This window comes from Heliangelus exortis, chromosome 2 (assembly GCF_036169615.1).
Source record: "Heliangelus exortis chromosome 2, bHelExo1.hap1, whole genome shotgun sequence".
NCBI lineage: Eukaryota > Metazoa > Chordata > Aves > Apodiformes > Trochilidae > Heliangelus > Heliangelus exortis.
In genome coordinates this window covers 143,236,022-143,253,930 of record NC_092423.1, presented here as the reverse complement: position 1 = coordinate 143,253,930, position 17,909 = coordinate 143,236,022, and the positions used below count along the sequence as shown (strand labels likewise).

Here is a 17,909-nt window from a genome sequence, read left to right as displayed (position 1 = left end):
TTGTATCATTAGCAAGAAATGGCTGTTGCTTGCATAGACTCATAAGAAAAGCAGCCACTTCACTCAGGACACAGAGGTCAGGTGTATCTAAGCCCACTTCTAGCAGCTGTATCCATACACATATCCCTGGCACACATCTACAGCACCTGGTGGGAGGATGCTGTCCCAGCAGAGCCACGTGGCACTGAGCTGGCTCTGCCTGGCACAGCATGGACAGACTTTTACCCAGTGCTTTTGTTGGTTTATGGGAAAGGTCAGATTGGTGGGAACGTATTAAAAAAATAATAAAACCCCAACATTACTCAATAAAACAATAAAATAAAAAAAGGACAAGTATTTGGTGTAGGAAAAAGAACTATAATGGGCTTGTAATTGTAATCCTAAGAAAATGATCTTTTTAAGAAGTTAAGTAAACATTGAGCAATAAGGAACTAAGGAACTGGCTGGAGATTAAGTCTGGACTTTCGAAAGCTGTATATTCCTTGGAGTTGACCAAGCAGCTTCATTGCCTCCTCTGCTCTGTTTTGCTGGAATAATAAAGACCAAGAAGTGCTGATTGGAGATTAGGCCTGAAAAGTACAATCGGATAATCTGACTGAGGAAATTAAAGCAGAGCACTTTTCATGGGTTAAGGATGGGTACCCCATTGCAGAGATGCTCAGCACACAGTGTAATAAGGCCATCATCCTATTTAAGGTCTTTTCAGGGAATCACAAACAGAAGTAATAATCTCTGCTGTGGAAATTATGTGCAACTGAGTGATTTCAGGACAATGGTGCTTTCCCACTGGTGCTGGTGCCCATGTTTTGACTTGATTGCAACTGAGTTTCTCTAGACTGACAGCAACGTACCAGAGAGAAAAGACAGATCCCTGCTCTGTGTAAATGGAGGTGATAACATTTCTTATCATTTTAATGCACCAAGCAGAAGGAAATACTCCAGTTCCATTCCTTTAAGTATGCTATAATTATGTCTATTTTAACTTAAAAAGAAGGCTCAGGTGCTTAGGATATTCTGAAAATTACCTTCTTCATCTGAATTTTCTCAGGCTAAACTAGTTCAAGATTAGGTTTTTGTGTTTTGGGGTTTTTTGTTTGTTTATTTGTTTGTTGTGTTGGGGTTTTTTTTGTTGTTGTTGATTTTGTTGTTGGCTTTTTTTGTTTGTGGTTTTGTTCCCAGAATAACCATGTTCTTAAAACCGTTTTGGTGCATGTTTGGTGTTTTTCCCTTTTATTTCTTAAAGATAATTTAAAGTCAGTTCACCTATAACAGAGAGGGTGTACATGAGTGTACTCACAAAAGTGTTCAAATAACTCAAATTAAGTTTTTTTTAAAAAACAAGCTGTATTTTTCTGCATTACACACTTCGTGATATCTATGAAAAGTCTCCCTTTCTTTTGAAGGCTTTCTAACATTAAATGTTTTTCATACATTCTTTTAAAAGCAGTGTAGATTGGATTCATAAAGAATACACAAGAGTTCAGATATGTGAACATGTGTTTGTAGCATCACATGAATTTAGAAGAATATAAATTTTTGCACTTGGAGCCATCCACTGAATAGTGTCATACCTGGTAATAATGTCAGTGCTTGCTAGGGCATCCTAATCACCTCCTGCAGGCCATATATGAGTATACAGCCTGGCAAGGATTAGCAGGAAGATTAAATCTTTTTATGCAACATCTCTTTGTCCTCTGTTTCAAATCCTTGGCCCCAGTCTTGTCACTACAGATGTGTGGTTCAATCCAGCTCAAGTAAGGTTGTTTCACCTGCCAAAGACTGCAAATAGCATGAAATTTAAACAGAAATTACAGTGATACATCTGTCTGTGCTTCCATGGGAGAGAGAGAGAGTGAGCAGGACAAATTAATAGTTCCAGGTGAAGTTGGGGGAAACCAAAGCATAGGAAACTTAAGCCAAATGACCTTAGGGCACTGCTGAGAGTCGTGGGAAAAGGTGTTTTCTCTCCCTCCCTCCCTCCCTCCCTCCCTCCCTCCCTCCCTCCCTCCCTCCCTCCCTCCCTCCCTCCCTCCCTCCCTCCCTCCCTCCCTCTCCCTCTCCCTCTCCCTCTCCCTCTCTCTCTCTCTCTGTGTGTCTCCTTGCCTTGGGCTGGAAGAGCAAAGGGCAGGGATTTTTGGCAGATTTTGTGCTAGGTGCCCTACTCCCTTTGTGAACTTGCAGGCAAGCAGCACCACAAGGATGGGCAGTGCTTCTTGTGAGCCTGCCAACACTCCTGACTTCTTTGGTAGCCCTCAGAGAGAAAAATCCCAGAGAGGGAGTGCCTGCCCATTGCCTGCCCTATAACTTGCCTATACCTTCCCAATCCAGCCATTGTTTTCACCATACATCACAGAGCTGCTACAAAAGTTTCCCTCCATGGCAACAGACACAATGACCAATGTCCGGGTGATTTTCTTCATCCTGGAAAATTTTTTTTTGATGGATTTACACCTCCAGCCCTCAGGGCTAACTACTGTATTGTCCTTTCCAGTAGTAGCTGGTCCCTCCACAGTCCAGAAAAGCAGCAATGAGCTCTGCCACTTCCACTTGCCAAAAATTGTAGAAGGGATGTCAGCCACATCTGTGCTTCATCAGGTTCTGTCCTTCCTAGGAGGTTTTACTTACTGTTTCCTGACAGAATATATCTGGCTCAGGGTGGGGTTAGGTTTATAGGCAATAGGGAAACATTTATTCTGCTAGGGGCCTTGGGGAGAACATCTGATCATTTCCACCATGGCTGGATAGACCAAGGAGGTGAGGGAATCCAAGGGAGATGAAGAGAAAAGGTGAACCAAGTGAAAAAAAGTTAATGGGAAGGGATTTCCCAGGTTTTCTTTTTCACCTTTCTACTTGAAGCCTTGTAATGGATAGTGCAGGAGGCAGTGTCTGCAGAGAGATGCAAGAATGGTCTTTGAGAAAACATTTCAAGCTACATCTTGCTCACAGGAAAGCTATGTTGGTAACTTGGAGTGATTTTTCTCCCTAACAGAAACTGCAAAGAGAGAAAGCTCCGAAGAATATTAATACTACTCTCAAGGAATTGTTTGAGATCATTCCTGGGGATGGGGATCCACTGCAGGAACGAGGCACTTACACATGCAGAAGATGTGCTGTCGTGGGTAACTCTGGGAACCTTCTGCAGTCTCAGTATGGCCAAGATATTGACTCCCATGACTTTGTGCTCAGGTGAGTAGGTACCGTCTGAGCTCCAGATGTTTCAGTTGTTCAAGATTCACTTGTGGAAGTGAGCAAATAAGATTTTAGAGACTGTCTAATGAAATCTGGTACTTCTGTGAGGGGAAGTGATGAGCCCTTGACATTAAAGAAAGAACAACCCCAAGAACCAGTATAGGCTGGGGACTGACCTCTTATAAAGCATCACAGAGGAAAGGGACCTGGGAGTCCTAGTGGACAGAAGGGTGACCATGAGCCAGCAATGTGCCCTTGTGGCCAAGAAGACCAATGGAATCCTGGGGTGCATTAGAAGGGGGATGGTTAGTAGGTCAAGAGAGGTTCTCCTCCCCCTCTCCTCTGCCCTGGTGAGGCCACACCTGGAATATTGTGTCCAGTTCTGGGCCCCTCTGTTCAAGAAGGCCCAGGAACTGCTTAAGAGAGTCCAGCACAGAGAGACCAAGATGATGAAGGGAGTGAAACATCTCCCTGTGTGGAAAGGCTGAGGGAGCTGGGGCTCTTCAGCTTGGAGGAGACTGCGGGGTGACCTCATTCATTTTTACAAATATGTAAAGAGTGAGTGTCAGGAAGATGGGGCCAGGCTCTTCTCAGTGATGACCAGTGATAGGGTAAGGGGTAATAGACGCAAGATAGAGCATAGGAGGTTCCATGTAGACATGAGGAAAAGCTTTTTCACAGTGAGGGTAACAAAACACTGGAACAGGCTGACCAGGGAGGCTGGGGAGTCTTCTTCTCTGGAGACATTCAAAACCCATCAGGACATGTTCCTGTGTGACCTGCACTTAGCTGGTCCTGCTCTGGCAGGGGGGTTGGACTCAATGATCTCTCGAGGTCCCTTCCAAACCCTAACACTCTGTGATTTCTGTGATTTCAATAATCCTGCAAGTTGCAAATTTGTGGCAGCCGAGGTGTTTTTATTCTTCACTCCATGTCCCTTGTTATGGAGACAGCCTCATTCCTATGTGGAATTTCTTATCTTGCCTGGCCTGCATTTCCATATTCATTCAGAAAAGGCTTTGCTGCACTCAAAAGCTATTTTTTGGAGTAGTAAATAAAGAGTAATGCACTCAGACGAATATTCCTGCTCCTAAGCCTTGCCCTTGCCATATGTCCCAGGCTAAGGAGAAACACTCTGTGACTGAGAATTTAATCTTACAGTCTTGGATTTAAATTTTAGCAATCTCAAGATAGATTGGAAGGGATAGGATAAGGTTTTAAGATTCACCATGGAACTTTGTGTAGCAAAGGTGACCTCTCTATGTGTTAATCCAACAAACAAAATCTCTGGTGAACCAATATTCACTTCCACATGCTCTGACCATACAGCCAAGCAGGGGGAGGAGCCACAGAGTCTGAGGGGACACCTTTCCTTTCAGATAACACATTCCAGCCCACTTTTATTTGTTTAACTATCTACTTCTGTGACAGAAGGAAATTTCTCCTCAGTTTATCCTGCTCAGGTTGGGTATGCATGCTGCCATCTGCCACGCTGTGCTGCCAGTCCCAGCAGGGAGGTGGGAAAGATACATAGACCCGAGGGCAGAGTGTGAATGAGACAACTAAGGTGCCACAATAGCCTTTGCCCTTGTGTAAAAAACCCTCCATTTTATATCTTTGACTGACATATCTCAAAACAAAGCAGGGTAAGTCTCATGCTTTGCTGAGTGTTTCTACACAGTATGATGTGGGTCATTGGCAGGGAAGAGGCCAACTCAGTAACAAATCCCTACAGGCTGGCATCCTGCAGTAGCACAGCCTGGCACGGACTTGATAAACAGATTTTACCTCTCCCATCATCAGTGACCAGAGCAGCATTTTGTCTGGCAGTGTACAGTCCTCATCATCTCATCAGCTACATCCTTCCTTGTTCTCCCTGCACGTGTGCCAGGAACTGAGTTACTGTCTTAGCAGAAGACTCCACTGGGCTGCAGAGAAAGCCCCTTCTGCTCAGAGCCTTCTTGGGGGTTTCTCCATGGTGTTGCAAAGCACCATGGATTCATGCAAGGTGAGTCAGGACCAGTCTGGGGATCTCTTAGGCCCATCACTCTACACCACAGAAACACACAAACACACAAATTTCTACCAGCAGTGAGAGAAGGAATTGCTGCTGTGTCCCCAAATTTGCTTTCAGAAGTGAATACAAATATAGAAGCATTTCTTCAGTCCTGAGTTCAGAAACTCCTGTTCATTTCCCTGATGCAACTAAAATAAGGTAGCCCTGTTTGGCCCACAGATTTTGAGTGAGGCCAGGTGGGACCTGGTCATATGTCCATGCACTGACCTCTGGGTTACTGAAACCACACCATGTGTGGGTGGAATGGCCCTCAGTAGGGGTGTCAAAGTTGGAGACATGCTACAAAGTAAGGTTTGAATAAATAAAGTGTCAGCAGTAGGTCCTGGATTTGTCACAGTTGCTTTGGTGACTTTTCATGGTAGGACCATAAGTAATATTTACTGCAACTTATCACACAATTATTAACTTGATCCTAGACACCCAAAATGCATGAATGGATGGGGGGGATGAAACTTCCAGAAGTCCAACTGATGGACTTCAAGGCAATAGTTTTCTTACCTACTGGAGGTTTCAGCTTTAAGATGAAAGGTGTATCCTCATGGGGCTCATGGCTTTTTTGACTAGCTCTCTGATGACTGTAAGGATGTGCTCAGGGATACACTTGTTTGGTAGAAACTCCCATTCAGTACAAGGAATCCCACACAAAAGCTGAATTTTCATTCTTTCAGTTTATCTGCTGTGGGTGATGGTCATTTTGTCCCATTTTAGGACCACTGCACCCTGTCAAGGCTGTCTAAAGAGCCTGCATACAGAAGTCTCCTTAGTCATGGAGCATTTTCTTGCTACCTCAAGAAAATTATTTGGGAAATAACATGTCTGTACCCACCTAATTCCTCTTCCACTTTTTCACCCTCTCGCTTCTTACTTTTGGGCTGCAGAATGAACCGTGCCCCTACCACTGGCTACGAATCAGATGTTGGGAGCAAGACCACTCACCAGTTTGTTTACCCTGAGAGTTACAAAGAGCTGGCAGAAAATGTGAGCATGATCCTGATCCCCTTCAAAACCCTGGACCTGCGCTGGGTCGTCACTGCTCTCACCACGGGCACCATCAACTTGTGAGTACGGGCAGGCTGTAGGAGTTCTCAGATGTTGCTGTAAGACAGACAAGCCCATGCTGGGCAAATCCTTGATTCTGATAAGGCTTAGGGAAGCTTTAAAGACCCTCTCAGGTCAAGGTTCAGTCCTGACCACTTGCTTTCTAGGAAAACCTTAGTGTTCTGGTGCAGTGTTTGGCATGAAGATCCAGGTCCAGCTCTTCCCAACACCATGGTGTCAGAGAAATGAAAGGAGGAGTTTTTGCTGCTGGAGGTGATCAGTTTGAGCAGGGGCTTCTTGGGCTTTGGGGTTCAATGTCTCATTCTGGACTTCTGCTTATCCTTCATCCTCTCCTGTCCATTGGGAGTATAGCAGGTAAAGACAGCATGCCCATACACAGATGTACCCATAAAGCCACCTGCAGAATCAGATGTTGGGAAGCTTTTACATTCAGCAGTGGTCCTAAACACCTGGATTATCTCACCTGAGACACTTGGGTGGCCAGTGGTCCTCCCACATATATTATCCCACTTGCAGAAGGGGACAGGGAGGCAGAGAGGGACATGCAGGCTGCTCACATGAGGCAGTGAGAGCAGAAGACCATGACAATCAGTCCCCCATCTGCAGCATCTTACACTGGACAGGTGGGTTAGGAGCTCAGTCCATCTTTCCTGGTGGAACATGACTGAGACCTGTGCAGAGGAGACACCATTGTTTAGTGTCACCTGTGTGCCTTAGCCTTAAATTCATGTCTTCTGCCTGGGAATAAAGTACTATGCTGGTACCTATTCTTTGTTTCTTCTCTATGAGTGCTTTCAGAAGTAAATGTTGTCCTGAATAGTACATTTGTGGTAGAACTAGAATTAGAAATGTGATCAAAATGCATGTTTCCTCTGGATGCCTGCTGATGAATTCTCTCCCTTCCTTTAAGATGTCTTTTCCTAATCCAGAGAATGAAATACGTGGCATCTGTAGTGTGTATGAGGTTATCTGCTGGCTGTAAAGCCACAGCATGGTGGGATTGCTCAGTGGGCACATAGGCAGCAACTGCAAATCAGATTACTTTATTCCAGAGAGAAGTACTTCACAACATTTCAACATTTTTTTCCCAGTTTCAGAGTCTCGGAGATTAAAAGGTTGGGAAAGTAGGTCCTGCTGACTGGGGATAAGAACCACATCTCATTTTTAAAGAAAATTTTTGTTTTGTGCTTTAGGTTATTTTCGCTTCAGATTAAGATTCTCTTGACTTGTAACAAACGTGGTTTAGTCTCTCTTTACCTTTTTTTTGTCTACCAGCACTTAGTATAGACAATCATAAGTTGTCTTGAAAAGTCCCATCTTCAGGACACACTCTTAACTCAGAAAAATCATCCCACTTAGAAAATAAGCTTAAAAAATCAATGACACTTCATGAAAGGCTTAGAGGTGTTTTGGGTTTTTTTCAAACACAATATTGATAAAAAAAGTTGAGAACCTCAGCCCTTAAACCTGAATCCAAATCCTATCAGAAAGTTCCCAGCTTCCTTCACTGCCCTTTGCATGTAGCTCCTAGCTGCAGCTTTTCAAATCCATGCCTGCACTAGGAAGAGGAGCACACAGAGGACCAGTTTCTGCCATCATCACCCATCTGTGATTCCATCACTGTCACTTCTCTGTGCCCAGAGCTGTTTACTATTTTTTGTCAAGTTATTTACCCTCAGAAGTGGCAACAAATGGGTTGCAGCAGTAAAGCCTGTTAGGAAGCTATAACTACAAGGCAGTCACAGCACATGAAAGGAAAAACACATTTGCTTAATAAATTACAAGATATATTATATATCTGTAATTAGATTATATCCATGAGTTTGATAAGCGGCTGGTATAAATTATGGTGTGAGTATTTAACCCCACAGAAGAAATACCAGTATTTTAAGATTTTTGCCATACTTGAAGCAGAAAAATTGCATAATTAATAAACTGGATCAATAAAACCAGAAAACCATAAGCAAAAAATTATAAAAATTCCTTTAACATAATTTTAGGCTAGCAGAATAAACCTATGAGCATGCATTAAACACACAATCAGATACAGAGTATGAGGAAATTGCTGAGTATACATTTGTAAAGAGGAGAAGGCATCTAATAAAAATAAAGCCCATCTAAAATTTTTTGTTTTAGAAGAGAAGAAATACTCTTATACTTAGTGCACTTACAGTTAAAAAGGATTATGTGTGTATTATGGTTCAAAAGAAAAGCCAAACTGCAGATGGACTTAATATGAGATTCAACTGGTAGCTGAATGATTGTCTCGGACATGTCCCCTCTGACTGATGTCCCATTTCAAAACAGCTCTGTAAGACTCAGCATTGTCACAGAAAAACGAAGAAAAGGCCTCCAGGGCAGAAAACCTTCAGGCCCTCATCAGTCATATTCAGACTAGTTGCCTTAACTTGCCTTCTGCAAGTCCTCTAGAAATCTCCATTGTGAAAAAAAGTTCCATATGTCTCCTCTTGGTCTAATAAAGAGCTATCTTTGTATTCCTTAAACTGTTCCACACATTCCACGTGGTCAACAGTACAGTAAATGTCTTGTACAAGGTAGCCAGTGATGTCAGACTTCATGAGAGCCCTGCCAAGTGGCTCATACAAGCTGTGTTCCAGATAATATGAATTCCCCCTTCACCCCAGGCTTCACTCTTTGTCCTACTCCTGCGTGGTATTTATGGAGTCACAAACTCCCTGGCTCTGTGCAGCCAAGGTTTTACATGATTGTAGCAGTGTAGGTCTCCATCTGGTCTTCATCAGTCTGCCAATACTTTCCATGTGGTTGTAAGAAATTCTGCAGCCAAGCGACAGCAGGACTTGGGTATTGTTTCTCAAGAAAAGAAAATTATTAAAATGACTGATGTCATCTGACAGGAGCCACAGCAGTGTCCTGGTTGCATTAGAGGTTTCTGCAACTCCTGTCTTGAAAACTTCATGCTGTTCCCTTTGGCCTCTAGTGTACCTGGCTAGATGTCCATGTAATATGACCTTCCTGTTCTCTTCACATCACCTTTTCAGAAAAGCCTGGCTGTTTATTTGTATTTAAAAAAAAAAAGAGGAGATTTTGCCGGTAAAGAAGCCCTTTGTGTCCTCATAACTACAAAAAGGACACAGGATCACCAAGACTGGTTTTACTGACTTTGCTAACCTAAGTCACATTTGGGAAGCAGATGCAAGAGCAGATTTGCTGGGAATTGATGAAGTACTCTGCATGGGTGTCCCTTTCCCCATTAGCATCTCATGTCACATCTCAGGGAATCTGGAACCCATCTGTCACATCTTCAACTGCACCCAGTCTGGGGCAGGGATCTAAGGTCAGGGATGCCCAGAAGTACCTAAGGAAACAAGGACATTGCCAGGTCACCAATGGTTTGGGAAGACTTAAGCTAATGTTTCAGAGTGCTGATGAAATATAGTTCAAAGAGAAATTAAATATGATCACAGTAATCTTGTTGTTACCAAAAATCAAGCAGTAACATTTGTACTACACTAATGGAAGGTTTGGGTGATTTATCACAATTCATCTAAGAAGTATGCAGAGTATATTTTGGGATACAGTTGAGTTACAAGGCCAGTTCTGAATTTTCTTGCTTGAAACAAACTCAGGGAGAATTTTTTTTACAGCACTCATGATGAGCTGTACAGTGCCAGCTTACACTGTGCAGGAGGTATGGGGAAAAAGAGGATTTATTTTGTTTTAAGACAGAACTTGTGATTTCAACCCAGTCATAAGATATGACTTGGAAGTTTTATGCTGGGAACTGCAGGAAGCCTTCAGCAGCCCCTTGAGGAGGAGGGGAATAGCTTGCTGGTGAGGGGCTGCCTACTGAGAATAGCAAAGCTGCACATAATCACAGAAATTATGAACTCTGATACCTCTGAAAATCATGCAGGAGCTGCAAGTGTTAGGAGGGGAAAAGTCTCCCCCTGGTGGGAATAGATTTTTCTGCCATGAAATCAAATTAAAAGTCCTTGCTGTCGTCAAAATGTGAAGACTGTAACAGTCATGGGCCTAGAAGTAGAAGACAAGGCTCCACATAATATAGACTTAACAATATATTGTCAAATAAATTTTTGCTTTCCTGCTGTCAATAATTAACTTGAAAATTTTAAAACGTAATGGCTTCCTATAAACTTGCTTCAGTGACACCTCGGCTCTTTTCATACTGTATTACTTAACAGCAGCCTCTTCTTCCAATAATTTCCTGAATTTATTGCTTTCAAATACTTTGGATTTATTATTGTATATTAAGAGTATTATTTCCTTGGGAATGCAGGAAAAATATTTATATGTTGGGCTTTTACTAATCGTGGTGTTCTTTTGTTTTTTGTTTTTTTTTTTCCATCTAACAGCACATATGTTCCAGTTCCACGGAAAATCAAAGTCAAAAAAGAAAAGGTGAGCAATGCTGATTTGTGAATTTGTTTGTGTTTTTTGCCTCTTTGGGAGACAACAAGAATCCAAGGAACCCCTTGACAGTCATAAAAACTGCAGGCAGAATACACACACTTTAAAAGGCTCAGCTAAGCTAAAGGTTTAGCTCCCATGTGCCATCCAGGCCATAGATCTATCACTAAATAACTGAGGTTGGGAAGAAAGAGCTCTTGTCATGATGCCATTGCCTTACCAATGATCTGAAGGTTGCATTGCTTCCTCTGGTACTGCCCATGGAGATCTAAGGTGCACCAATGGCCAGTTGTGTTCACCCTCCACTGCATTGCCCCCTTTCCCACCCTTTGCAATCATTTGGATGCCATGGAACGTTGGAGTTTTTTTTAAATAATTTGACTATTTGAATGTCAAGGTTGTTTCTCACTCCTGGATCAGTTCCTTGTGATAAAGAGATAAGCAAACCCTGAAAAATAAAGCTATGTGTTTTCCAGTCAGTGGAGAAGGGGAAGTGGCAGGAAGCTGACTCAGGGGAGGTTTAGGTTGGATATATTAGGAAAAGGTTTTTCACCCACAGGGTGGTTTTCCACAACGGAACAAGCTGCCCAGGGAAATAGTCATAGCACGAAACCTCCCTGAGTTCAAGAAGCATTTGAATGAAGCTCTCAGGCACATGGTGTGATTTTGGGGGTTCCCTACACAGGCACAGGAGTTGGACTGGGGTCCCACCCAACTTGGCAAATTCTATGATTCTATGGTATCAATGCTTCCTGTTGCAGCTCACAGCTGTAATATGTATGTGTACAAACAAGCCTGCAGACCAGGCTCAAGCCAAGTCCATGCTGGTTTTGTCCCAGGTGTATTAATACAGTGTTCAAGCAAGATTTGGAGGATAGCTCAGACCAGGGAATATTCTGTTTTGCACAGGGAGAGAATTCAACAACGTGGACAGGATCTGTGCCATGCCACTTACCTCAAGGCTTACAAAATATCTCTAACTCCTTTTATTTCATAGTGTAGATGTGTAGAAGGCAATCAGCTAGGGGACCTCACTTCTCTGAGAAGGTTGAGGAAAGAGAAATCTGATGCCTACCCTACAACAGTCAGAAAAGAGTCCACCCCATGCATACTAACTCTATGCCCATGCATGCTGTGGTTTATCAGAAATGCTGGAGGCAGTATTTCCCCTAAGGCAGGATGGTCATTCCTATATTGGACTTTTAGTCACCATGCAGACTTTTGTTGTTGTAGCTGCATGGTTTGAGGACATGATCAAGGCAGGCTATTTAGGCAGAAATAAAAGATGTTTCATCTTCCACACACCTTCCAGCAAAGTAAGTCTTATTCTCTCAGCCTTTGAAGAGTGATTTCCTGAGGAGCTCAGGCTCTGAATGTTGCAAGGGCTCGTAAAGTATGACATTAGCCCCAGAGCATTAAAATTATATATTAAAGCACATGTTCTTCATTCAGCAGGCCAGGTTTGCCAGGGGCTTCAGATGAGCCCTCTATCCAGTATCACTTTATATCCTTGTGCTTTAAACCATGGACCTCTGGGGGTATTTATTAAGCTTTTAGCTCATCCCTACCTGTTGTGAGGAACACATTAACCTCTGCAAAACCCTTTGTGTGAGATGCTATTAAACTCACATCACAGCTGAGTATCACCAACCCAGGATACTGCAGGTGACACACAGCAGCTTCTCCAGCAGGCAGCTGAGGAGCTTGTGTATCTGCCCACATTGTGGAATGAAAACACCCTGAGAGAAGTGATCACACACAGATACAGTATCAGCAATTGACCTCTGACTTTGTAAAAGGAAAAGCCTTGCAGTTAACCAGAGGGCACTGAGACACTGTCACTCCAATTACAAGCCTATCGTGGAAGGAAAAGCCTCTCTCTGCCTGATTCAGGGAAGAGCTGAACTCCCACCGGTCCTGTACACTGAGGTCTGATCTTAAGTGCTCTATTTCCATTAGGTGGCCTGATATTTTCCTCCGGAGATAACCAAATGCAAAATTGGTAAAAAAATAAATTAAGAAAAGAAATAAAAAAATAAAATAGAGGAGCGGTTTCTAAAGCACCCTGGTCTAGTGGGAGGTTTCGCTGCCCATGGCAGGAGGTTGGAACTGGATGACCTTTAAGATCCCTTCTAACCCAAACTATACTATGATTCTGTGCAACTAGGCAGAAAAATCAGTTGCTCCTCTATTCCCACCCAAATTACAGTTGGATTCAATGATCTTATGGGTCTTTTCCAACCTCAGTGTTTCTACAGTTCTATGAAGTCTGGCATGGCATCCATGCTCAGGCCTCCAGCTTGCCAGAGCTCACCTGTGTTACAGCACAACACTGCAGGGAGAGCTGTATGCCTAATTTTTTTCTTTCTTGTGCCATTTCATACCCATTAGTTTCAGTAGAAATCAGCCAGGATTAACATTAGCATGAGCAGGTGAGGTATCAAGATGAAGGAAGGTATAATCCACGCATAATTGCGTGTGGGAAATATTCTTGAATGCACTTAAGAGTGGATCTTAATTTTTCCTTTTCACCATCCCTTGGGGAATAATTATTATTCCTTTCCCTCCTGCTCCTTTACCCCTGTGTCCTTTAGGAATGATATGTTACTCTTGTGGGGTCTTTTTCCCAGGGTATTTTACTAATTAATTTTCTCTCCAATTTTCCCTAGGTCCTCATTTATAATCCAGCTTTTATGAAATACGTCTATGAAAACTGGCTCCAGAATCATGGGAGATACCCCTCCACAGGCTTTCTGTCTTTGATATTTGCACTCCACGTATGCGATGAGGTCTGGCTGTGTTTGGATATGTGGATAAAATATCAGGATGTTTCATGCTGAAGTGCCAGGAACATGATCAGGACACTCAGTCAACCTTTACTCCTCCCTCTCCAGATGCAATGTCCTCAGCAACATACAGTTAGACTCAACTGAAAGTGACAGATTTTGTTAATGCCAGCAAGTGCTGGGGTTTAAGATACATTCCAGGGGAATGTAATTAAACATTGTCACAGTTTAATGCTGGCCCAGCAATTAAACAAAATAACAAATGCTCTCTATTAATCCCCACCCTCCCTCATGAAAAAGGAGAGAGAATAATGGAGAGAAACTTATGGGTTGGAAACTAAACCACACAGCTTTAATGAAACCGTAATGATAAAAAGGAGAAAATACTAAATATATACAACTTTATAGGAAAATTGATCCCACGTTCTTCCCTCTTCCCCCCAGTAACTCTCACATCACCACCGAGGCTGCAGGGCAGCCCTGGGAAAGTCCAGGCTGGACTCCTGGGGTCAGCAGCAGTGGGGAGCTGGAGGCAGGGACACACAGATTCAGGCTGGCATGGATCAGGAGCACAGGCAGAGGAATGGGTGGAATCCTCCCAGGATGCTGAAGCAAACAGGGACAGGCAAAGAAGAGGAAGCAGGAAGGGGTTTGACCTTTGTGATTCCTCAAATTTATACTGAGTATGATGTGTATGGGATGGAATACTCTGTTTGGTGAATTTTGGTCATTTATCTTGTCCATTCCTCCCTAAGGGAGGGTTTCAGGTGTGACTTCTTTACTCCTTTTCTCCCTCCTGAGGGCAAAATGTTCCTCAGAACTGAGCAGTGTCCTTGGTTCTGCACACCAGTCTCTAGCTGTTACATTGAGTGTTATCAGTCCCAGAAGCAGACACTGTCTGAGAAACTTGCTGTTAATTTCAGCAAGTGCAGCTACCTACAAGAGACTTAGCTGAAAGCAAAAGTACAAGACAGAAAATCACCTTTATCCTGGCCCAAACCAGGACAAACATAAATAGTGGGATTCCCCTCATCATTAAAACACATCTGAATATGGATACTTAATGGAAGCCCAAATTATGTTTTGTAGCACTGTTTAGGTACCTAGAGCTGTTGGTGTTACCATGGGTATCCCTTCTGTCTCCAGCTGCCAGAACAGAGAAGTCTCTTGGCCTTGTGTGACATCTTCCCATGTTGAGTAGATGTACTGAGTATCCAAGGACATCTTAATGGCACTTATGTTTGAGCATTTGCATTGAGGGTTTTTTCTGTTTAATAAGTGGGGCCAAGAGGCTGATTCACCAAACTAACATTAGGGGAGAATGTGCTGCCTGAATTGCCACTCACTCTAAGAAATGCTCAGGCTTTTCTTTTTTGATATCTAAATCTTAAACATATGTAGGAAACAGGTGCCAGGACTTGCCAGGTAATGAGCCAGGCTGGTGCTCAGTCTCACCTGTGCCCAGTTAGGGCTGGCCCCACTGAGCACAGGTGAGACTGAGCACCGGCCTGGCTCATTACCTGGCAAGTCCTGGCACCTGTTTCCTACAAACATAATCCCACCTGAAGAACTCTGATGACCAGTTCCTACATAAGCAAATTTGAGGGATGCACATCATCTATTTTTAAACCCAAGGTTTTGGGTCTATTCAGTAGGTTATGGTAAATCCCTCTACTCCAGCAGTTACTTGAGGAAATTCCCTGGCCTGAGTGGTGTAAGGTGCTGCTGGGTGCTTGGAGACTTAGCTAGTTAGTGTAAGGCTAGGTCAGCTCTACAAAATACTGCAGTCATGGGCTTGTCAGCATGGTGGATAAAAATCATTATGCTGGCAAAATCCCTGTCCTCAACCCAGATTTGCTGATGGAAGAGAGCTTTTGTCACCTAGGCCTGTGTTGTTTGTCAAGGTGATGGAAAAATTGCTGGCAGATATTGTACCATAGTCAAGGCAGATGGGCTGGGCTGCTTGACTGGAGCCTGTTTTCTAGTAAGCAGGCAATGCTCAAGGCTCTGACATAAAAATAACATAAAACCAGCTTGTATTTGGGTGGGTACAGGTGTGGGCACTTGTTTTGTGGGCTATAATGCCCAGTAAAACCCAGCCACAAAGTTACTCCCAGTGTAAATAAGTAAATTGGGATGTTTGGACTTCTATCTCCAGAGGAGTCAGGAAGAGCCAGCAATGATGGGAGAGGAAAGGCTGTAGGCGTATACACATACACAGAACATAATGTTCATCTGCCTCAGATGTGACTGCAAATGTCCTGTAATTAAACCTATAGGTGGGAATTGACATGGGTTATCATTTGGAAGACTAGGAGCAAATAAAAAAATTTTCTACTCTTTGTGGCCTTAATCAGCTAAGGAGAAGGTTACCATGCCAAGCCACTCACCTCTCTGAGGTCAAACACCAAGCTTAGGGGACAAGATTTTTTTTTTTCATATTGCTAAAAACAAGAAGTAATGGATACAAATTTTGTTTTCTGTCTGGGTTCAGATATGATGGTGGTCTCAGCATAGCTCAAGTCCCCTGAGCAAGCCTTCTGGGACTACATTATCTGATGCTGTAGAACAGCTGTGAACAGAACTGAAGCCCTCATGTTCTGCAAGTCTCTAGATATCTAAACTGAGGCTCAAGAGACTTTCTTCAACATTTCAGAGCTTTCCAGGCTGTAACACTAGATCTCTCTTACTTCCTAGGTGAATGTGTATGGGTTTGGAGCAAACAGCAAAGGACACTGGCATCACTACTGGGAAAATAACGCTTCAGCTGGAGCTTTCCGCAAGACCGGTGTCCACGATGCTGATTTTGAGTTCAATGTAACTTTGACTCTTGCCTCCCTTGAGAAAATAAATTTTTTCAAGGGCAGATGACCCTGGCCCTGGGGAGAAGTGGGAGCTGCAATTTCCAGCATGCAGCAGAACAAAGCTCAGTGAAGACAATCTGGGCACCAGCCAGGTTGGAATCTGCCGTGGATTCGGAGCCTCTCCCTGCTGCGGTGCCCACGCAGGGAGCGCGGCCGAGGACCGGCGTCCACACTGCACCTGATTTCCTACCTACAGATAGCTGGGAACTACCAATCACTTGTGGGAATGAATGAAGCTCTGCTTAGGCTCTGCAGATTGATTCTTGAGTTACTGATGAAAGATCTGCCTGTTGCAATTAGGGGAAACCTGGGCACAAAAACTGCTGTTCGTGTGTCGGTCCTTTCCTCGAGTAAGGCAGAGGATCCTTGAAGAAGAGTGAAAATGAATTCTGGGACTTGAGACCCTCTAGGGCAGCTGTGAACATCATAGTAAGGATTACCTCAGAGAAATGAATTCACTTCTGCTGCTGATCATCTTTTTGACCTCTCTCTTCTTTTTCCTCTGTTACTTCTGGTTTTATGCTGTATTAAGCAAAACCACGATGAAGTTGCCTGGAGCAGTAAATTTTTCAGCCATTGCCTCATTCTGTGTTGATAGCATCTAGAAAAAACATGGATCAAATCATCGTCATATGTTATTTAATATTGCTTTCTATACAGCCATAAGGAGAGAGGACACAACACTGAAAACTCCAGAAAAAAAAAAGAAAAAAGAAGAAAAAAAATGGCCTTTTTAGCCACTTGTATGTTTGTCTTGTTTGGTTATATATAATATTGCTCTTTTTTTTTTTTGGTGGAAGATACTCTGGAATGCTCATTTTTATTTAATCAGTTTAAGGTTGGAAAGTGGACTTTTTTCTTTCAGTCTTTTATATGTGCCTTTTATAACTGCGCAACAGATGTAATTTTTTTTTAAGGTGACAAACCCTAAATTAAACTTTTTTATAAAAAGGGGGGAAATTAACCAAAATCTAGCCTCCATGTGTTGTACTTTTGTAGTCAGAAATAATGATAACAGCTCCTATATTGTATTTAAGCAAACACAAACAAGACTAATTTTTAAAGGTAGCTTTTACCTTTTTTATGGGAAAATATCCAAAAGTTCTAAGGAAATTTTTCCTCTTATTTTTTTAAAACTGTCTTTGCAATGTATCTATTTGAAACAGAAGAAATATCATAAGTTGGGATATCAACTGGTAATACAAGAGGAATCATTTGCCCTATAGCAACATCTACCAGGACACAATCTACTCAAGCTGATCCTATAATGCAAGGCAGACTTCAAAATTATGTCCATCTCTGGAGGAATGAGTACATTAATGTCAGTACCTCTAGGCAGTGAGAAGAGTGAAGTGATGGTGGATATTTTATATCCACAGATTTTTTTCTGCAATCAACACACTTAATCTTCAAGGACAGAAAAAGTATGAATCCAAGAACAAAGTTCAAGTAGAGAAGAACAGGGAAACAGTGTGTTGGGGTTTTTTTTCTTCCTGATATAATGAAAACGGATTCATGGATTAT

General features: G+C 42.8%; 1 protein-coding gene across 3 annotated transcripts in view; it reads left to right on the top strand.

Annotated features, from left to right (window-relative positions):
• The window catches only part of ST3GAL1 (ST3 beta-galactoside alpha-2,3-sialyltransferase 1), a 76,664-nt gene extending 59,309 nt beyond the window's left edge, over positions 1–17,355 (top strand). For all 3 annotated transcript variants that reach the window (XM_071738431.1, XM_071738432.1, XM_071738433.1), the window contains exons 3-7: positions 2,990–3,186; positions 6,145–6,324; positions 10,681–10,726; positions 13,405–13,524; positions 16,219–17,355. In XM_071738431.1, coding sequence (XP_071594532.1) covers positions 2,990–3,186; positions 6,145–6,324; positions 10,681–10,726; positions 13,405–13,524; positions 16,219–16,392 — 717 coding nt within the window. In that variant the 3' untranslated portion in view covers positions 16,393–17,355. The remainder of the gene's footprint in view (positions 1–2,989; positions 3,187–6,144; positions 6,325–10,680; positions 10,727–13,404; positions 13,525–16,218) is intronic.
• The last annotated feature ends 554 nt before the right edge of the window (positions 17,356–17,909 follow it).